We start from the raw sequence: 13,907 nt of genomic DNA, 5'->3' as shown, positions 1-13,907 counted from the left end.
TCATTGAGCACATCTTTGACGCCTGGAAAGAGTCACAGGATGCATTGGGCATTTTTTGTGATTTGTCAAAAGCATTTGACTGCGTCCACCATGAAACTTTACTCCTAAAACTAAAGCATTATGGAGTGAAAAATAGAGCCCTAAATCTGTTAAAATCCTATTTAAGCGAAAGAGTTCAGATAGTCGATGTAAATGGCAAACGGTCTTCGGGTAAACCTGTGGAAATAGGTGTTCCACAGGGTTCTATTTTCGGTCCTTTCTTGTTTCTTATATATATTAACGTTCTACCGTTTGTGGTAGATGATAGCCATGAGATTGTATTGTTTGCTGATGATACTTCACTTATTTTTAAAGTGAAGCGACGTGCGGATATTGATGACGAGGTAAGCAATGCACTCTCAAAGATAGTGCGTTGGTTTGAGACGAATAATCTGCACTTAAACAGTAAAAAAACAAAGTGTTTACGGTTCATTACACCAACCACAGTGTAGGTACAAACCAACGTACTTATAAATGACCAGAGATTGGAACTTGTGGACACTACGGTCTTCTTGGGTATAACGTTAGATAAAAAGCTTCAGTGGGGTCCACATATTACCCATCTAGCAGATAGACTCAGCTCTGCGGCATATGCAGTTAGACAGATTAGAGAGTACACGAATGTTGCGACCGCTAGATTAGTGTACTTTAGTTATTTTCACAGCATCATGACGTACGGTATATTACTATGGGGTCATGCTGCTGACATTGATATAGTGTTTGCTCTGCAAAAGAGAGCTGTTCGTGCTATATATCAGCTTGGTTATAGACAGTCTCTCAAAGAAAAATTTAAAGAAATAAATATTATGACTGTTCATTGTCAGTACATTTATGAAAATTTAATATATGTTCACAAAAATCGTCACCTTTTTGCTCTTAATAGTGATTTTTATTATTTTAACACTAGAAATAAGGGATTGCTTGTAACTAATTCTAGTAGGCTTCATAAGATACATAATAGCTTTAAGGGTAAATATATACACTTCTGTAATAAAGTCCCAGCCACTGTTCAGGCATTATCTATAAATAAATTGGAATGTTTTATAAAAAAATGGCTCTGTCGTAAATCCTATTACTCCACTGCTGAATATCTAAATGATCGGACAGCCTGGGACTATATTGTGATTATTTTATAGCGATAGAAATGACTGTACAATATTGTATATTTTTATTGAAAAGAGCGCAAAAAAAAGAATGCTGGGAGAGTTTCTTGCGCCGCTTCTTCTCTCTCAGAGCGCCATTTGTTTCCGAAGTGGTAGTAGTATCTAGTAGCATAAGAAATGACATCAAAAAGAATTCTAAAAGAATAAATTTTGAGAAAAGAAATGCCTTTTATGCCTTTAATGCAGTGCCGCTGAGGATTCTTGAAAAACCCAAAAATTTTGAGCGGCTCTATAACTGCTCTCGATACCTTGAGATATAAGATTTTAAGTCTCATTTGCCCAGTATTTCACTAGCTACGGGGCCCTTCACACCGAAACACAGTAATGCTTACACATTACTGCTTTACGGCAGTCTAGCCGGCATCCTGTGCAAAGGAGCCTCCCACTGGTAATAATATTACTATTACACTGCAAACAATCATTTTGATCATAACACAGTAACACTGGTTCATTTTGCACCCGTGTTTGATCTGATTCCTGCCGCTTCGTTCCAGCAGCGTGTATTCCGCGTACAAGTATAAACTGTTGCATAAGCCCCTTCCTAGATATTTCCTCGAAACCTCGTCTTAACTATAGTGTAAGCCTAGATAATTTCAATAAATCTTTGGAGATAAGAAGACAAAACCATTTAAAAAATGGTACTATCAGCAACCAGAGCTGAATATTAATAAAAAAACTGTTACGACTACTTAAGGGCATCTAAAGGCAGGTTGTTAAGTGCGCACAGGCATGTTAGACTCGCTGACACCACCACTGCATGTCATCCACGTCTTCCACGATGACGTCTGCTGTCACCCTGTCACCACGTTGACAGTTCACACCAAACAGTATATAAATACTGCGTAATAATAGGCGGGACTGCCGACAGTAAAAATTTAAATTTAGTTTAGTATGAAACGTGCAGTGATTTGACATAAGTTTGAAATAGTAGTAATTACAGTATGGCGATTGACGACGAAGTATAATATAGCTAAGTTTGAAAGCGAACTGTTGCTTGAAACGTAGTGGATTTCAGCTATCTCCGTTTTTTACAAGATTATAGCCGTCATCTGTCAATCTATCAATGACTGCACGTTTCATACAATCGAGCGAATCGCTTTTATCTTACGGCCGTTCCCAATATACTATCTACAGATAAAGATAAATTACTACCTTCTACTGTCAGTAATTAGCTGTCAATAAGCTGAAGCTGTCCCAATGTACCCGATAAGTCATTCTTATCGCCTTATATTGGTACGCGAGAATTGCAATTTCCTTACAAACTTTATATCGCTGGTAAGCTTTATGTCGTCCCATTGACAGACAGCGTGCGTAATGTTAATGTAATAAGGTGAGTTACCGTCGATAAGTTTATTGGGACAGAAAAGTCAACGATAGTTATGATTTTATCTCAAGTAAGAGATAGACTGAATATTGGGAACGGCCGTTAGAGTTTCGCTAAGCTGCTTCACACACGCGGCTCGCTAGCGGTCCCTGCCGCTCACACCCAATAATAATATAGCAGAATTGCAACACTTACATCATTTATACGTCTATACAATAGACTGTGACAGCTGAGGAAACGTCAAAAAAAATTGAGTTTACAACTAACCTCCATTTTGAGCAATGCACGCACACTAACACAATCGCGAGTGTCAGACGTAGCTTGTCACGCACACTAAAGTAAGTCGTAGTGAGTCGCTACGTAGACGCATAAATTATCACAGCTGCGATCGGAGATCCAGTGTTTTGTATCGTTCCTATCCGAGACCGCATCTATCAAGGGGAATGTTCCGAACAGCGGTTTGACCTGATTCCTGCCGCCGAATTCCACATTCACCACAAATTTGGATATCATTCCACGTACCGACAACCAAAACATGGAATGAACTTCCGTGTGCGGTGTTGATTCCAGGACGATATATGACAAGTGTACATTCAAAAAAGCACCTAAATACTTTTCTAAGATGCCGGCAACACTCCTGCGATTCCCCTGATGTTGCAGGAGCGGCGGTGATCACTTAAAGTCAGGTGACCCTTACGCTCGTTTGTTTTTTTTTCCATAACATAATTTATACGAAACGATTATTAAAAGGGCTATTATCATTAAATACCATTCTGACGTTTCGTATTTTTTACTTTAAATAATTAATTTCATATATTAATTTATTTAAAGTTATAATTATTTAACTCAACTATTTTAATATATTGAATTAGGCTTATTTTTCGAAAATCCATAATTATTTTAATGTTGTAAGCCTTCTTGAGTGTAATTTCCGCTAACATTCGCCATCAATTAATTCGACACGTGTTTCAACCTGTACACGGGGCATCCTCAGGAGATGATGACTCGCCAAATTCTGGCACGACACTCCAGTTGAGTCTTGAGTCGTGTAAAGGCGAAACACATATCGAATTGAAGACGAATCTAAGCGGAATTTACACTCAAAAAGGCTTTTTTTAATGAAAATAAGGGACGAGATGAGCATGACGTTCAGCTGATGGTAATTGATACGCCCTGCCCATTACAATGCAGTGCCGCTCAGGATTCTTGAAAAACCCAAAAATTCTGAGCGGCACTACACACTACAATTGCGCAATTACACACCTTGAGAAAGATGAGGTAGCCTCGTTTGCCCAGTAATTTCACTAGCTACGGCGCCCTTCAGACCGGAACACAGTAATATTTACACATTACTGCATCACGGCAGAAATAGGCACCGTCATGGTACCTATAATCTAGCCGGCTTCCTGTACAAAGGAGCCTCCCACTGTAAGATAGTCTTGTCGATGCCGCAACTTTTAAATAAAAAAAAATCAACGTCGGAACATTTGAGAGTCGCCAACAATGACGTGTTAGTTCAAAGTTCAATTCAAAATTGACAACAAAAGTGCTCCACAACCCGGACCCCTCACCCTTAATACTAATAATTGGAGCGTCTCTCTCGCACCTCGCGACGACTCGTGCGGTCGTCTCGCTCGGCTCGCAAATGAAAAATCAATGTGCACTTGTCTTGTTACTTATCAGCCATCTTGCATTTTTGTTGACATTTTGACGTGATGTCTATCAAATAATTTGGTTATTAGTATATTAGATAGTAGTTATTTTATGAATATGAAGCGAGAACACTTACGGACGTTCCCAATATACTAACTACAGATAGAGATAAATTACTACCTTCTACTGTCAGTATTTAGCTGTCAATAATCTGAAGCTGTCCCAATATACCCGATAAGTCATTCTTATCGTCTTATATTGGGACGCGTGAATTGCAATTTCCATACAAACTTCTATCGCTGGTTAAGCTATACGTCCTCCCATTGACAGATAGCGTGTACGGATAAGATGAGTTACCGTCGATAAGATTTTTGGGACAGAAAATTCAACGATAGTTACACTTTTTATCTCAAGTAGGCCACAACCGGAGATAGACTGGACTGAATATTGGGAACGGCCTTTACTCTTCTCAATCTTGGAATAAACAATAACCCTACATCATTTATACGTCTAGATAGACTACGATAGCTGTGAAAACGTCGAAAAAAATTGAATTTAGAACTAACTTCTATTTTGAGCAATTCACGCACACCAACACAAAGTGACATACAAATGACCAATGTAAGACGTAGCTTGCCACACACACTAAACTAATAATTCTGGCCTGTTTTTATCGGTTGCCTAACAAGCAAGAGACTATCTAGATGTATAAATGATCTAAGGTATAACTAATGAGGAGCCCTTCCTTCCTTCCCTTCCATTCCTTCTTCCAGGGGACGAAAGAATAAAATTATTAGTTAAATTAAATTAAAATCACTTTATTCATCTAGAATTTCTAGATCAAGGAAATGACACTTATGAATATCAAAAGTTTTTATCTTCTTTCACATTTACCACCACAACGGAAAAAGTCGAGTTTATTAATGAAAAGAAGTGGCGAGAAACTCATTGCTACTCTTTTAAGACAACATTCCTACTTCATCGTTTTACTAATTATTTTAATTAGAATATGTGTAAAGTGATGCAACTATAATACTCAGTCTCACTCGAGTGAACTAAAACAATGAAAAATTTAAATACATTTATTCAATATAGGATGTAACATCACTTATTGAAACTTAAAACCTACCACCCATTCCAAAACGAATGCCTCAAACCTGAGAAGAATGGGCGCAACAAACTCAGCGGGCCTTTTTTTTCTTCAAAATTTTTATAGCCTGAGGGCGGTCACTCCATTCATTAAGAAAATCATTTATGTTATAGTAACCTTTACCAAACAAATGTTTTTTAACGATTCTTTTGAATCACGTAATACTTTTGTTTTAAACATTTTCTGGGATCTTGTTGTAAAAGCATATACATCGCCCCACAAAAAACTTACTAACTCGACTTAACCGAGTAGTAGGCATTATAAGTTTATGTCTTAATAAATAAATAAAAACAAGAGTTATCGAGTGTGACTAGATACATCAAACCACACACACCGTAAATATATATAAAAAAAATATAAATAAGAAAATAAATAAAAGATTGTAAGCAACCAATAAATAGATCAATAATAAAACTCAAAGCGCCGCCTATCGGTTCGAAATGTAAATCTTAATTATATAGAAACTCGCTCAAACCGTTGGCTTTTGTTCGCTACTATTTCTTTTACTTTTCCACTACTACTTTCTTTCTATTTTTGCAAATTGCGTATATCTTGTTGTTTTTCAAATCAAAATATGAAAAAAAAAATTGATCAATCAGAACGCTCGACTTCACACACTGCTAATATCATATCTTCTTATGGTAAGTAAATTAGGAAACAAAGTATTTCGAAAATACTTGAGTAATAATGTGTGTTTCATTTAAATTTAATAAATACATCTGTTGTATGGACATCACAGGCGTTATATACTGCGGAGCGAGGGCGGGTGGCTTGTAATATTTAAAATCAAATATCCAGTATTTAAAGTTAAAGTCAAAAATAATTTTATAGACATAAAATCAACAGATTCCTCGTCAACATCAATCACCAATTCGGACAGTTAAACGAGTTGAAATTTTTTTACATGTATACATACATAAATTAATTAAATAATAATGTTTATTTTCATTAAATTTTGTATTAGTACTAGGCGAGCAGAAGCATGAGGGGGTGTAGCGGCGCGATGGCCACGTGCTCTCCCCGTCCGCCCCGCGCCCCTACAAGAGACGGCCGGGAAGCAAAGCAAGGGTAGCACGTTTCAGAACATGATTTTACTCCAAGTTAGACATAAGAATAAAGTGGTCGGCCTACCGGTATCCCTATTTAAAATTAACTTCTTTTGAAATCATCAATTTAATAACTACAATATAAACAGTCGATAATTCATCACATTAATATTCAAACCTTAGATTAATGATTGGTCTCCGTTGCGCTACAACTAGATACCGCAGGCATAGTCGTAAAGTGTGGCAATTAGCACTACGCCCGTAGGCGTACTCGAGCCAGTCTCATGGCATCATCATGGCGAACGTTGACGTGCCGCATGTTCTGTCAACTTTGCTAATAATTGAAACTAAAATGCTGGGTTGCGTAGTAAAACATTGTAAAAATAATACTACAAGGAATAAGAAAGACACTGGGATTACATATCATCAGTTATTATTTTGTATTTCATTAATTTCAATGTAAAATAACACGAAGAGTATGTAAAAAAATCTGAAAGATGCCATGTGTTAAGATGGCACGCACACAGGCATCTAATAGTTGCCGCAATAAAAAAGCTATAGGAATTTCGGTGTCAAGGTGTAGCGCAGTGGAGACCAATATTTAATCTAAGGTTCAAACATTTCTTTAAAGCAACATCTATCATCTGACTTGACTAGAGCTTCGATGTTAATATTAGTCTACATGGTGACGTTTTTTAACTATACGAAAGAAAATGAAACCACCTTTCATAAACTTGGAAAAAGAAATATTTGAATTTGGAACAGTTGATGCGCGGGCATACGACACTCAAATCAGCCTGTACATAGGTATAGCACGACCAGCCGTTCTTGAGCCGCGTTGCGTAGTCCCAATAAAGCGGCGGCAGATCGCGCTACACTGGTTAATATCGTTACATAGCGTTCGTCGGTATATAGCTTGTGCGGAGTAAGCGGGTACAATCGACTTCATAATCATTTTTAATACATAATTAAATAGCTTTTTTTTTTTTAATTTTCACATGTTGTAATAACGTTTGACTTATTAACGTTTAATTAATTGTAGAGCTAACGTTTAATACCAGTGTACTTGTAAGTTACCAAATTTAAGTTAACGGATATTTAGAATGGTAGAATTGTTTGATCATCGATCCAATTTTAGGGAAAAGAACGACCCACCCCATGACGCCGCCACTAGCCACGATATTCAATAAGGAGCATTACATACGGTCGGTCTCAGTAACTTAACTCTGAGTTAAACGCAGATCCAAGACAAACGGTTAATTGAAAAGTATCTTAAACTGTTGTTTCCGTAAATTTATTTTGGTTCGCATATCTCGATTCATTGGTATTTAAAATTGCTTATCGTTTGTTAAACGTCCCTCTGAAACGTTCATCATTATGTTGCCAAAATAATATGTTTTAACGATAACTCTGTCATAATATTATGAATTATTGTTTGTATATATGGATTTTATATTTTTCTATTTTAGATTTGGTGTCGAAGTAGGCCAGGGTCGATCATTTTTAAAACCAAAAAAAAAATATTAGGATGAAACCCATTGGAAATGGAAAACAATATAACAAAAAGTAAAGAAATAATAAATTACAGGCGATCTGAGGTCGGGGAAGTGGAAGGGGGGGGGGGGGGGGGGGTGTTAAGTTAAGGGTAGAAAACGGAATATTTTTTTTCACAAAATTTTGTTGAAGTAATCTTTTTGAAACTGTGGCTTCTGACTCAAAGACACCAAACAATATGAAAAAAACATATATTCCAACAAAAATACATATTATGTAATTTTGAAGGATATCCCATAAAATGGTAGATTACCACGTAAACAAAATGAATCCTAAAGCGTTTGTGTTGACGACTGTACCGTTATACTTAGGTTGATATAATACCACTCACCTACATTTATTTGTGCACCCACACAGCCACAACTCGACATCACCCTAGCGAGTAGCGACACGTAACGATACGTATGCACACATTCAAACACACAAACACAGACATAATTTTGCGATTTCTTCCCTCGGTTAATTATTTATATTATCTCCTTAGCCTTTATAAAGCCCCAGTACTTCTAAAATCGTCATTACTGTACGTTTTTGGCTAAAATATGTAAATGGTGGTTTGTCCAGTTAGAGTTAACAATGGTATTTGATCCAATATTTGTTTCATAAGAAACAGAAAGATTTTCCAACAAATTATGTATTGCCTTCATTTGATGACTTTCTATAAATTCAAGATAGTAAATCACTGCAGTGGCAGGTTAGTTGAAATGTTAAACTTAAAAATCCAGTAGTTACACCTGAAATTATGTTAGTTGATTCGTTATTAAACTGCAAACACGTGTAGCAGTAGTCTCACTGACGGGCGCAGAGCGATAACATCAGAGTCGTATTCTAGAAAGATACGTAGACGTAGATCTCGATGTTGTTCCGGGCACGCAGGCTATCTAATACCCAAATGGTTACGTGTGACAACAAAGTAGAACAAGGGCGTAGGGGGGGTACTGACTGCTGTTTTTGACTATAACACACGCACACATTGAAAAATCTAAATTGGCCATGTATTTTAGGGCTGCCAGGTCGTCTTTACGGTAGTATATTCTAATTCTATGATGACAGCGGTCATACTATTGCGGTTTTTGAGATTACATGCTGATATACAGACGGACGAACGGACTTAGTAATAGAGTTCCCGTTCGTACCCTTTAGTTAACCGGCAACGCTCTTGTGATTCCTCTGGTGTTGCAAGAGAGTGTGGGCGGCGTCCTCCTATTCCATAAAAAAAAAGTTACGGAACCCTAAAAACTTTACATTCAATACATGGAAGGTTATTATTCCGTTCAGTTCAGATTATTATGCCACTAGCTTTAAATCAATTATATTTGTATACTTTAACTATAAATATTATTATAAATAATAAACAATATAAATTGGCACCGAGTTAGTGCCACCTGCCCAAATATAAATAAAGCCCCGTGTAAAGGCTCCCAAACACAGGCGGAAATAGTGCCGCGTTTAAATGAAAAACCTTAAAGCTCAGTGTGCTTGCTATTAGGAGGGCTCTTTACGAACTTCAAAATTGTATTGGTTTTATTTCATTGTTTTTGCGTAGGGTCAATTAATATACCACATTAATGTGAATAACGTGTTAATATGTACTGTTATTAAAAGACAGAACCTGTTATTGGTTTCATATTTTAATGAATTGTTATCTCTATTGTAATGAAGTATAATAATGTTCAATATTTAATTCCTAACCATACACCAACACAAAAGGTATTTCGTTTTACTAAAATACTGTCTTCTTAATAAGCACGTCCAAGCGTAAAATGACTTCTCCCTGTCATGTGATTATGTAGTGACAAAGGTAAGATAAAGACAAAAAGTTTTAATTTTGGAATAACTTCGCGTTATTTAATAACACAGATAAGCAATAACGCAAAACTTTCAACTTAGATCTTATCAGGGTGCATACTAGGAAGAAGGTTCTTTTATGGTATAGGAGGACAAACGACGTCTCTACGCAACGCAAAGTGATCCAGCCGTTCACAGATCACTAGGTCCCCGACAACTCGAGCTGCTCTGCGTTGCACGCGGACAAATGGATAAAGCTGATACTGGGGTGCGCCAGACCAGAGATGACAGCAATACTCTATGTGTGGCCGGACCTGCGGTTTTTAGAGCGCTAGAATGTGGGCCGGCTTGAAGTATTGCCGTGCTATATTAATGACGCCCAGCTTATTCGAAGCCAATTTGGATTTGCCTTCCAGATGGCCACGGAATTGGCAATCGCTCGAGATTTCGAAACCCAGTATTCCGATACTAGGCGAGGCTTTAAGGGAGGTGTTGTGGAAGAGCGGTGATACGGCAAATGGGGGCTTTTTAGTGGTAAACGCGCAAACTTGAGTTTTCTGGGGGTCAAATTGGACAAGGTTCAACTTACCTCAATCCGTGACCTTCTCGAGAGAGGACTCGATAGAAGACACAAGTTTCTCCCGGCACTGGTCAACGATTTCTCGAGAGACACCTGCATGGCCCGTGTATACGGCATCACCAGTGCTATCGTCTGCATAGCAATGTATGTTGGAGGTGTCCAACATATCATTGATATGCAGAAGAAACAGCGTGGGAGATAGCACACAGCTTTGGGGCACTCTAGCGTTCACGGGCTCGGTATTCGTCGACAACGACCTGTATGCTGCGCCCAGTGAGGAAGCTGGAGGTCCAGTTGCATAAGCTCTCGGGAAGCCCAAATGATGGAAGTTTTGCGAGGAGCGCCTTCTGCCATAGACGATTAAAGGCCTTCGCTATATTCAGGCTAACTGCCAGGCCTTCCCCCTAGCTTTCAATAGCCGCCGCCCATCTGTGTGTTAGGTATACCAGATGGCCGACCATGGCCAAAGCCGTACTGCCGGTCGTTGATCGACTGGTGACTCTCAAGGTATACCAAGAGCTGGCGATTAATTATGCTCTCTATGATTTTGGAGAGTAGGGAGGTAATAGCAATAGGCCTGTAGTTTGCCGGATCCAAATTGTCTTTTTTTTTTGGATCGGATGGACAAGGGCTGACTTCCACGAGTCAGGGACTGCGCCATTTGAATAAGAGTGTCAAAAGGTAAAACGATTAAGATGTAAGTATACGTTTGTAACGGTTTTTTACTTATATTCTTGAAATACGTTAATAATAGCATTATGTTTAAAAAATTGATTCGGTTAACTCCATAATAAGTACTGACCTGTCGACGGGCGGCGGCAGCGGCGCCATCATGTGCGGATGCGCGTGCGGCGGCAGTGTGTGCGGGTGGTGGAAGGGCGACGTGGGCGGCGCGAAGGCGGGCGGAGCGGCCGGGAAGTGCGGGCCCGGCCCGGGGCCCGGCGCGAACCCGCCGCCCGAGCCTGGCCGCGCCGACGGGCTGCCGAAGGGGCCCGCGCCCGCGTAGGGCCCCGCGAAGCCGGCCGGCGTGGACGGCGCGGGCGACGCGGCGAAGGCGGGCCCCGCGGGCGAGCCGGCCGGCGCCGCGAACGACGGGAACGACTCGCCCTTCCAGCCCGCGCCCGGGGCCTCCTCCAGCGACGACACGCGCCGCTGCAGGCCCACCGACATCTGTCACACAACGAGCACGTTACCTGCAGGACCGGTATGACATGCACTTCTTGAAGGCGAAGATGAGCAGAAAACACAGAAAACAAGGTGTCTTTAGACAAGGTTAATGGTGAAAATATACTATTTGGACCTATGAAAACTACTTTATCATATTACACATACTCTTAAGTCTTATTTGCAGGTTGCTAATGTTTGCTGCTGGTTATAGTTAACATTCCAGAGCTATTTTGAACTACAACTTTTCATTGCAGTTGAACAAGTTTTTTCTCGGCATGACGCATTTGTTTAGTACTACTCTCAGAAAAGTTATTCTTACAGATTGTACTTTTTTTTGTGTAGGTACATTTATTCAGATTAGTAATCAATAATAAGGTTTGTAAGCATATAAATGAAATATTACGTTCTGTGAAAATATTACGTTCAAATTATTATCCACGCAAGGATTTTGAAAACATTGACTTAGTTACATTGATGGTGGGCGGATAGCCGTGAACTCATATCCCTCAAGGTCGCTGGCATTTTGTGTCGCCTTAAGAAACGCAGATAGAAGTAAAAGCAAAACATTCTTAAATCTTATGTTACAAAATAGCTTGGCGGTATAAACTCTGTAATATTAATATTCTTTAAATCTTAGTTATTTCTTGCTGTTCTGATATTCAGTTCATCAGATCAAAAAAGATGTTATGAAATATTACGTGTGAAGTCAAACAAGACAAGTGCTCTCTTACGCTCTCATGATCAACTCTTTCATGCAAGGTGTCTTATTGATGACCGCCTCAGGCCTTTTTTCAATACCATTCTGATCAAATTGTAAAATATGCACATTACTATAGCTTCACAAAATTGTAAAGTTAATCAACAATCATCCATCCGGTAGTGTATTACATTCCGTTTTCACCAATCAATATCACGAAATGAGCTAAATATCTTTTACGGACAATTTTAAGCGCATCGGAAATAGGATTACTCAGGCCAAGAAACGATTTATATTGTAAATAACAAATAGGTCATCTGATGGTAAGCGGTATTTATATATCTGTGCACAATAGTGATGATGTCCGAGTTGTAACAACATCTGTACGGTGTTACGGTAGCCGTACATATTACTATATGTGTGGGTTATAAATTAAGGAGACATAATCTGAACATTGAACTAAGTCTAAAATGAGCACATACGAACGGAGTGATACTCGAACGAGATAAGGAGTGGAGGCAAGCGCAACTTGACCGCTTAGCATCAAGTGACCCTAAGAGTACGGTTAATCTCTAATTTAATAAAAACAAAATTGTGTATCAGTTCTACGGCACCCGCCGATTGTGTGAAACACCTTTACATTTAATTTCTATACCACAAAGTACTATTTCTACACGTAATATATTTAGCAAGCAATATTTGCTATTAGTAAAAAAGATTTGACCATTTTATTTCGATAATAAAAATATTAGCTACGATCATTTAATACATCGACTTCTACTTCATTATGATTGCCTGGTACTCGATTCTGTAAAGCAAACTTTTAAGGCGAAGAGTAAGCAGAGAATACGCAAACATGGTGTTTTTAGACAAGTTTTGTGGTGAAAGTATAGCATTTCGAGCTATGAACACTATTTAATCCTGTTACACATATCCTTAAGTCTTATTTGTAGGTTGCTTATGCTTGCTATTGGTTATAGTTAACACTGCCGAGCCTTTGTGAACTACCTCTTTTCTTTGAAGTTAAACAAGTTTTTTGGCATGGCGTGACACATTTTTTTGGTACTTCTCTCAGTAAAGTTATTCTTATAGCTTGTACTTTTTTGTCTAGGTTCATTTATTCAGACTAGTAGTGAATAACGAGGATTGTAAGCATATAAATTGTTTTCCACCCAAGAATTTTGAAAATATTGGCTTTATTACATAGATGGCGGGCCGGCAGCCGTGAACTCATGTCGCTCAAGGTCGCTGGCATTAAGTGTCTCCTTAACATAACGACCCTCCCCACGTCGTCGCCATAAGCAGTGGCATTAAGCGAGCATGATGATACCTGTCACAAGAACTCTAGCAAATAACAAAAAAGAATGTTCATTTATATATTATTATGCAATACTCACTAAATGCCTTCACTTACAATTTGACCTAAGATATTGAAGGCGAGTCGCGCGGCCGAAAAGATCATGGGCTCTGTTTTCTGTGATAGTAAAGTCATGATCGAATATCTCGACCATGAGCTTCTGTTACCGGCTCTACAGATTGAATTATGTCGAGGATGCACTTCGTGATACCATGGTACACCAAGCCCTTACTTCAGTGATCGGTCTCATTTCCTCCCAATATACAGCATACATTAAATTTAAATTTGATAAATCTGGGAATTTTCGAGACTCATACTCAAAAAAAAGCTTAAGCAGGCAAAAAACGCAGGAAACTGTACTATATTATTTATATAAATATGAAAGTACC

General features: G+C 38.7%; 1 protein-coding gene across 1 annotated transcript in view; it reads right to left on the bottom strand.

Moving 5' to 3' along the window:
• The window catches only part of LOC126966946 (LIM domain-binding protein 2), a 53,531-nt gene extending 42,284 nt beyond the window's left edge, over positions 1-11,247 (bottom strand). Inside the window, exon 1 of the mRNA XM_050811270.1 lies at positions 11,100-11,247. Coding sequence (XP_050667227.1) covers positions 11,100-11,131 — 32 coding nt within the window. The 5' untranslated portion in view covers positions 11,132-11,247. The remainder of the gene's footprint in view (positions 1-11,099) is intronic.
• Between the last annotated feature and the right edge of the window lie 2,660 nt (positions 11,248-13,907).

This window comes from Leptidea sinapis, chromosome 1 (genome assembly GCF_905404315.1).
Source record: "Leptidea sinapis chromosome 1, ilLepSina1.1, whole genome shotgun sequence".
Classification (NCBI taxonomy): domain Eukaryota; kingdom Metazoa; phylum Arthropoda; class Insecta; order Lepidoptera; family Pieridae; genus Leptidea; species Leptidea sinapis.
This window is presented reverse-complemented; position numbering and strand designations above follow the sequence as displayed.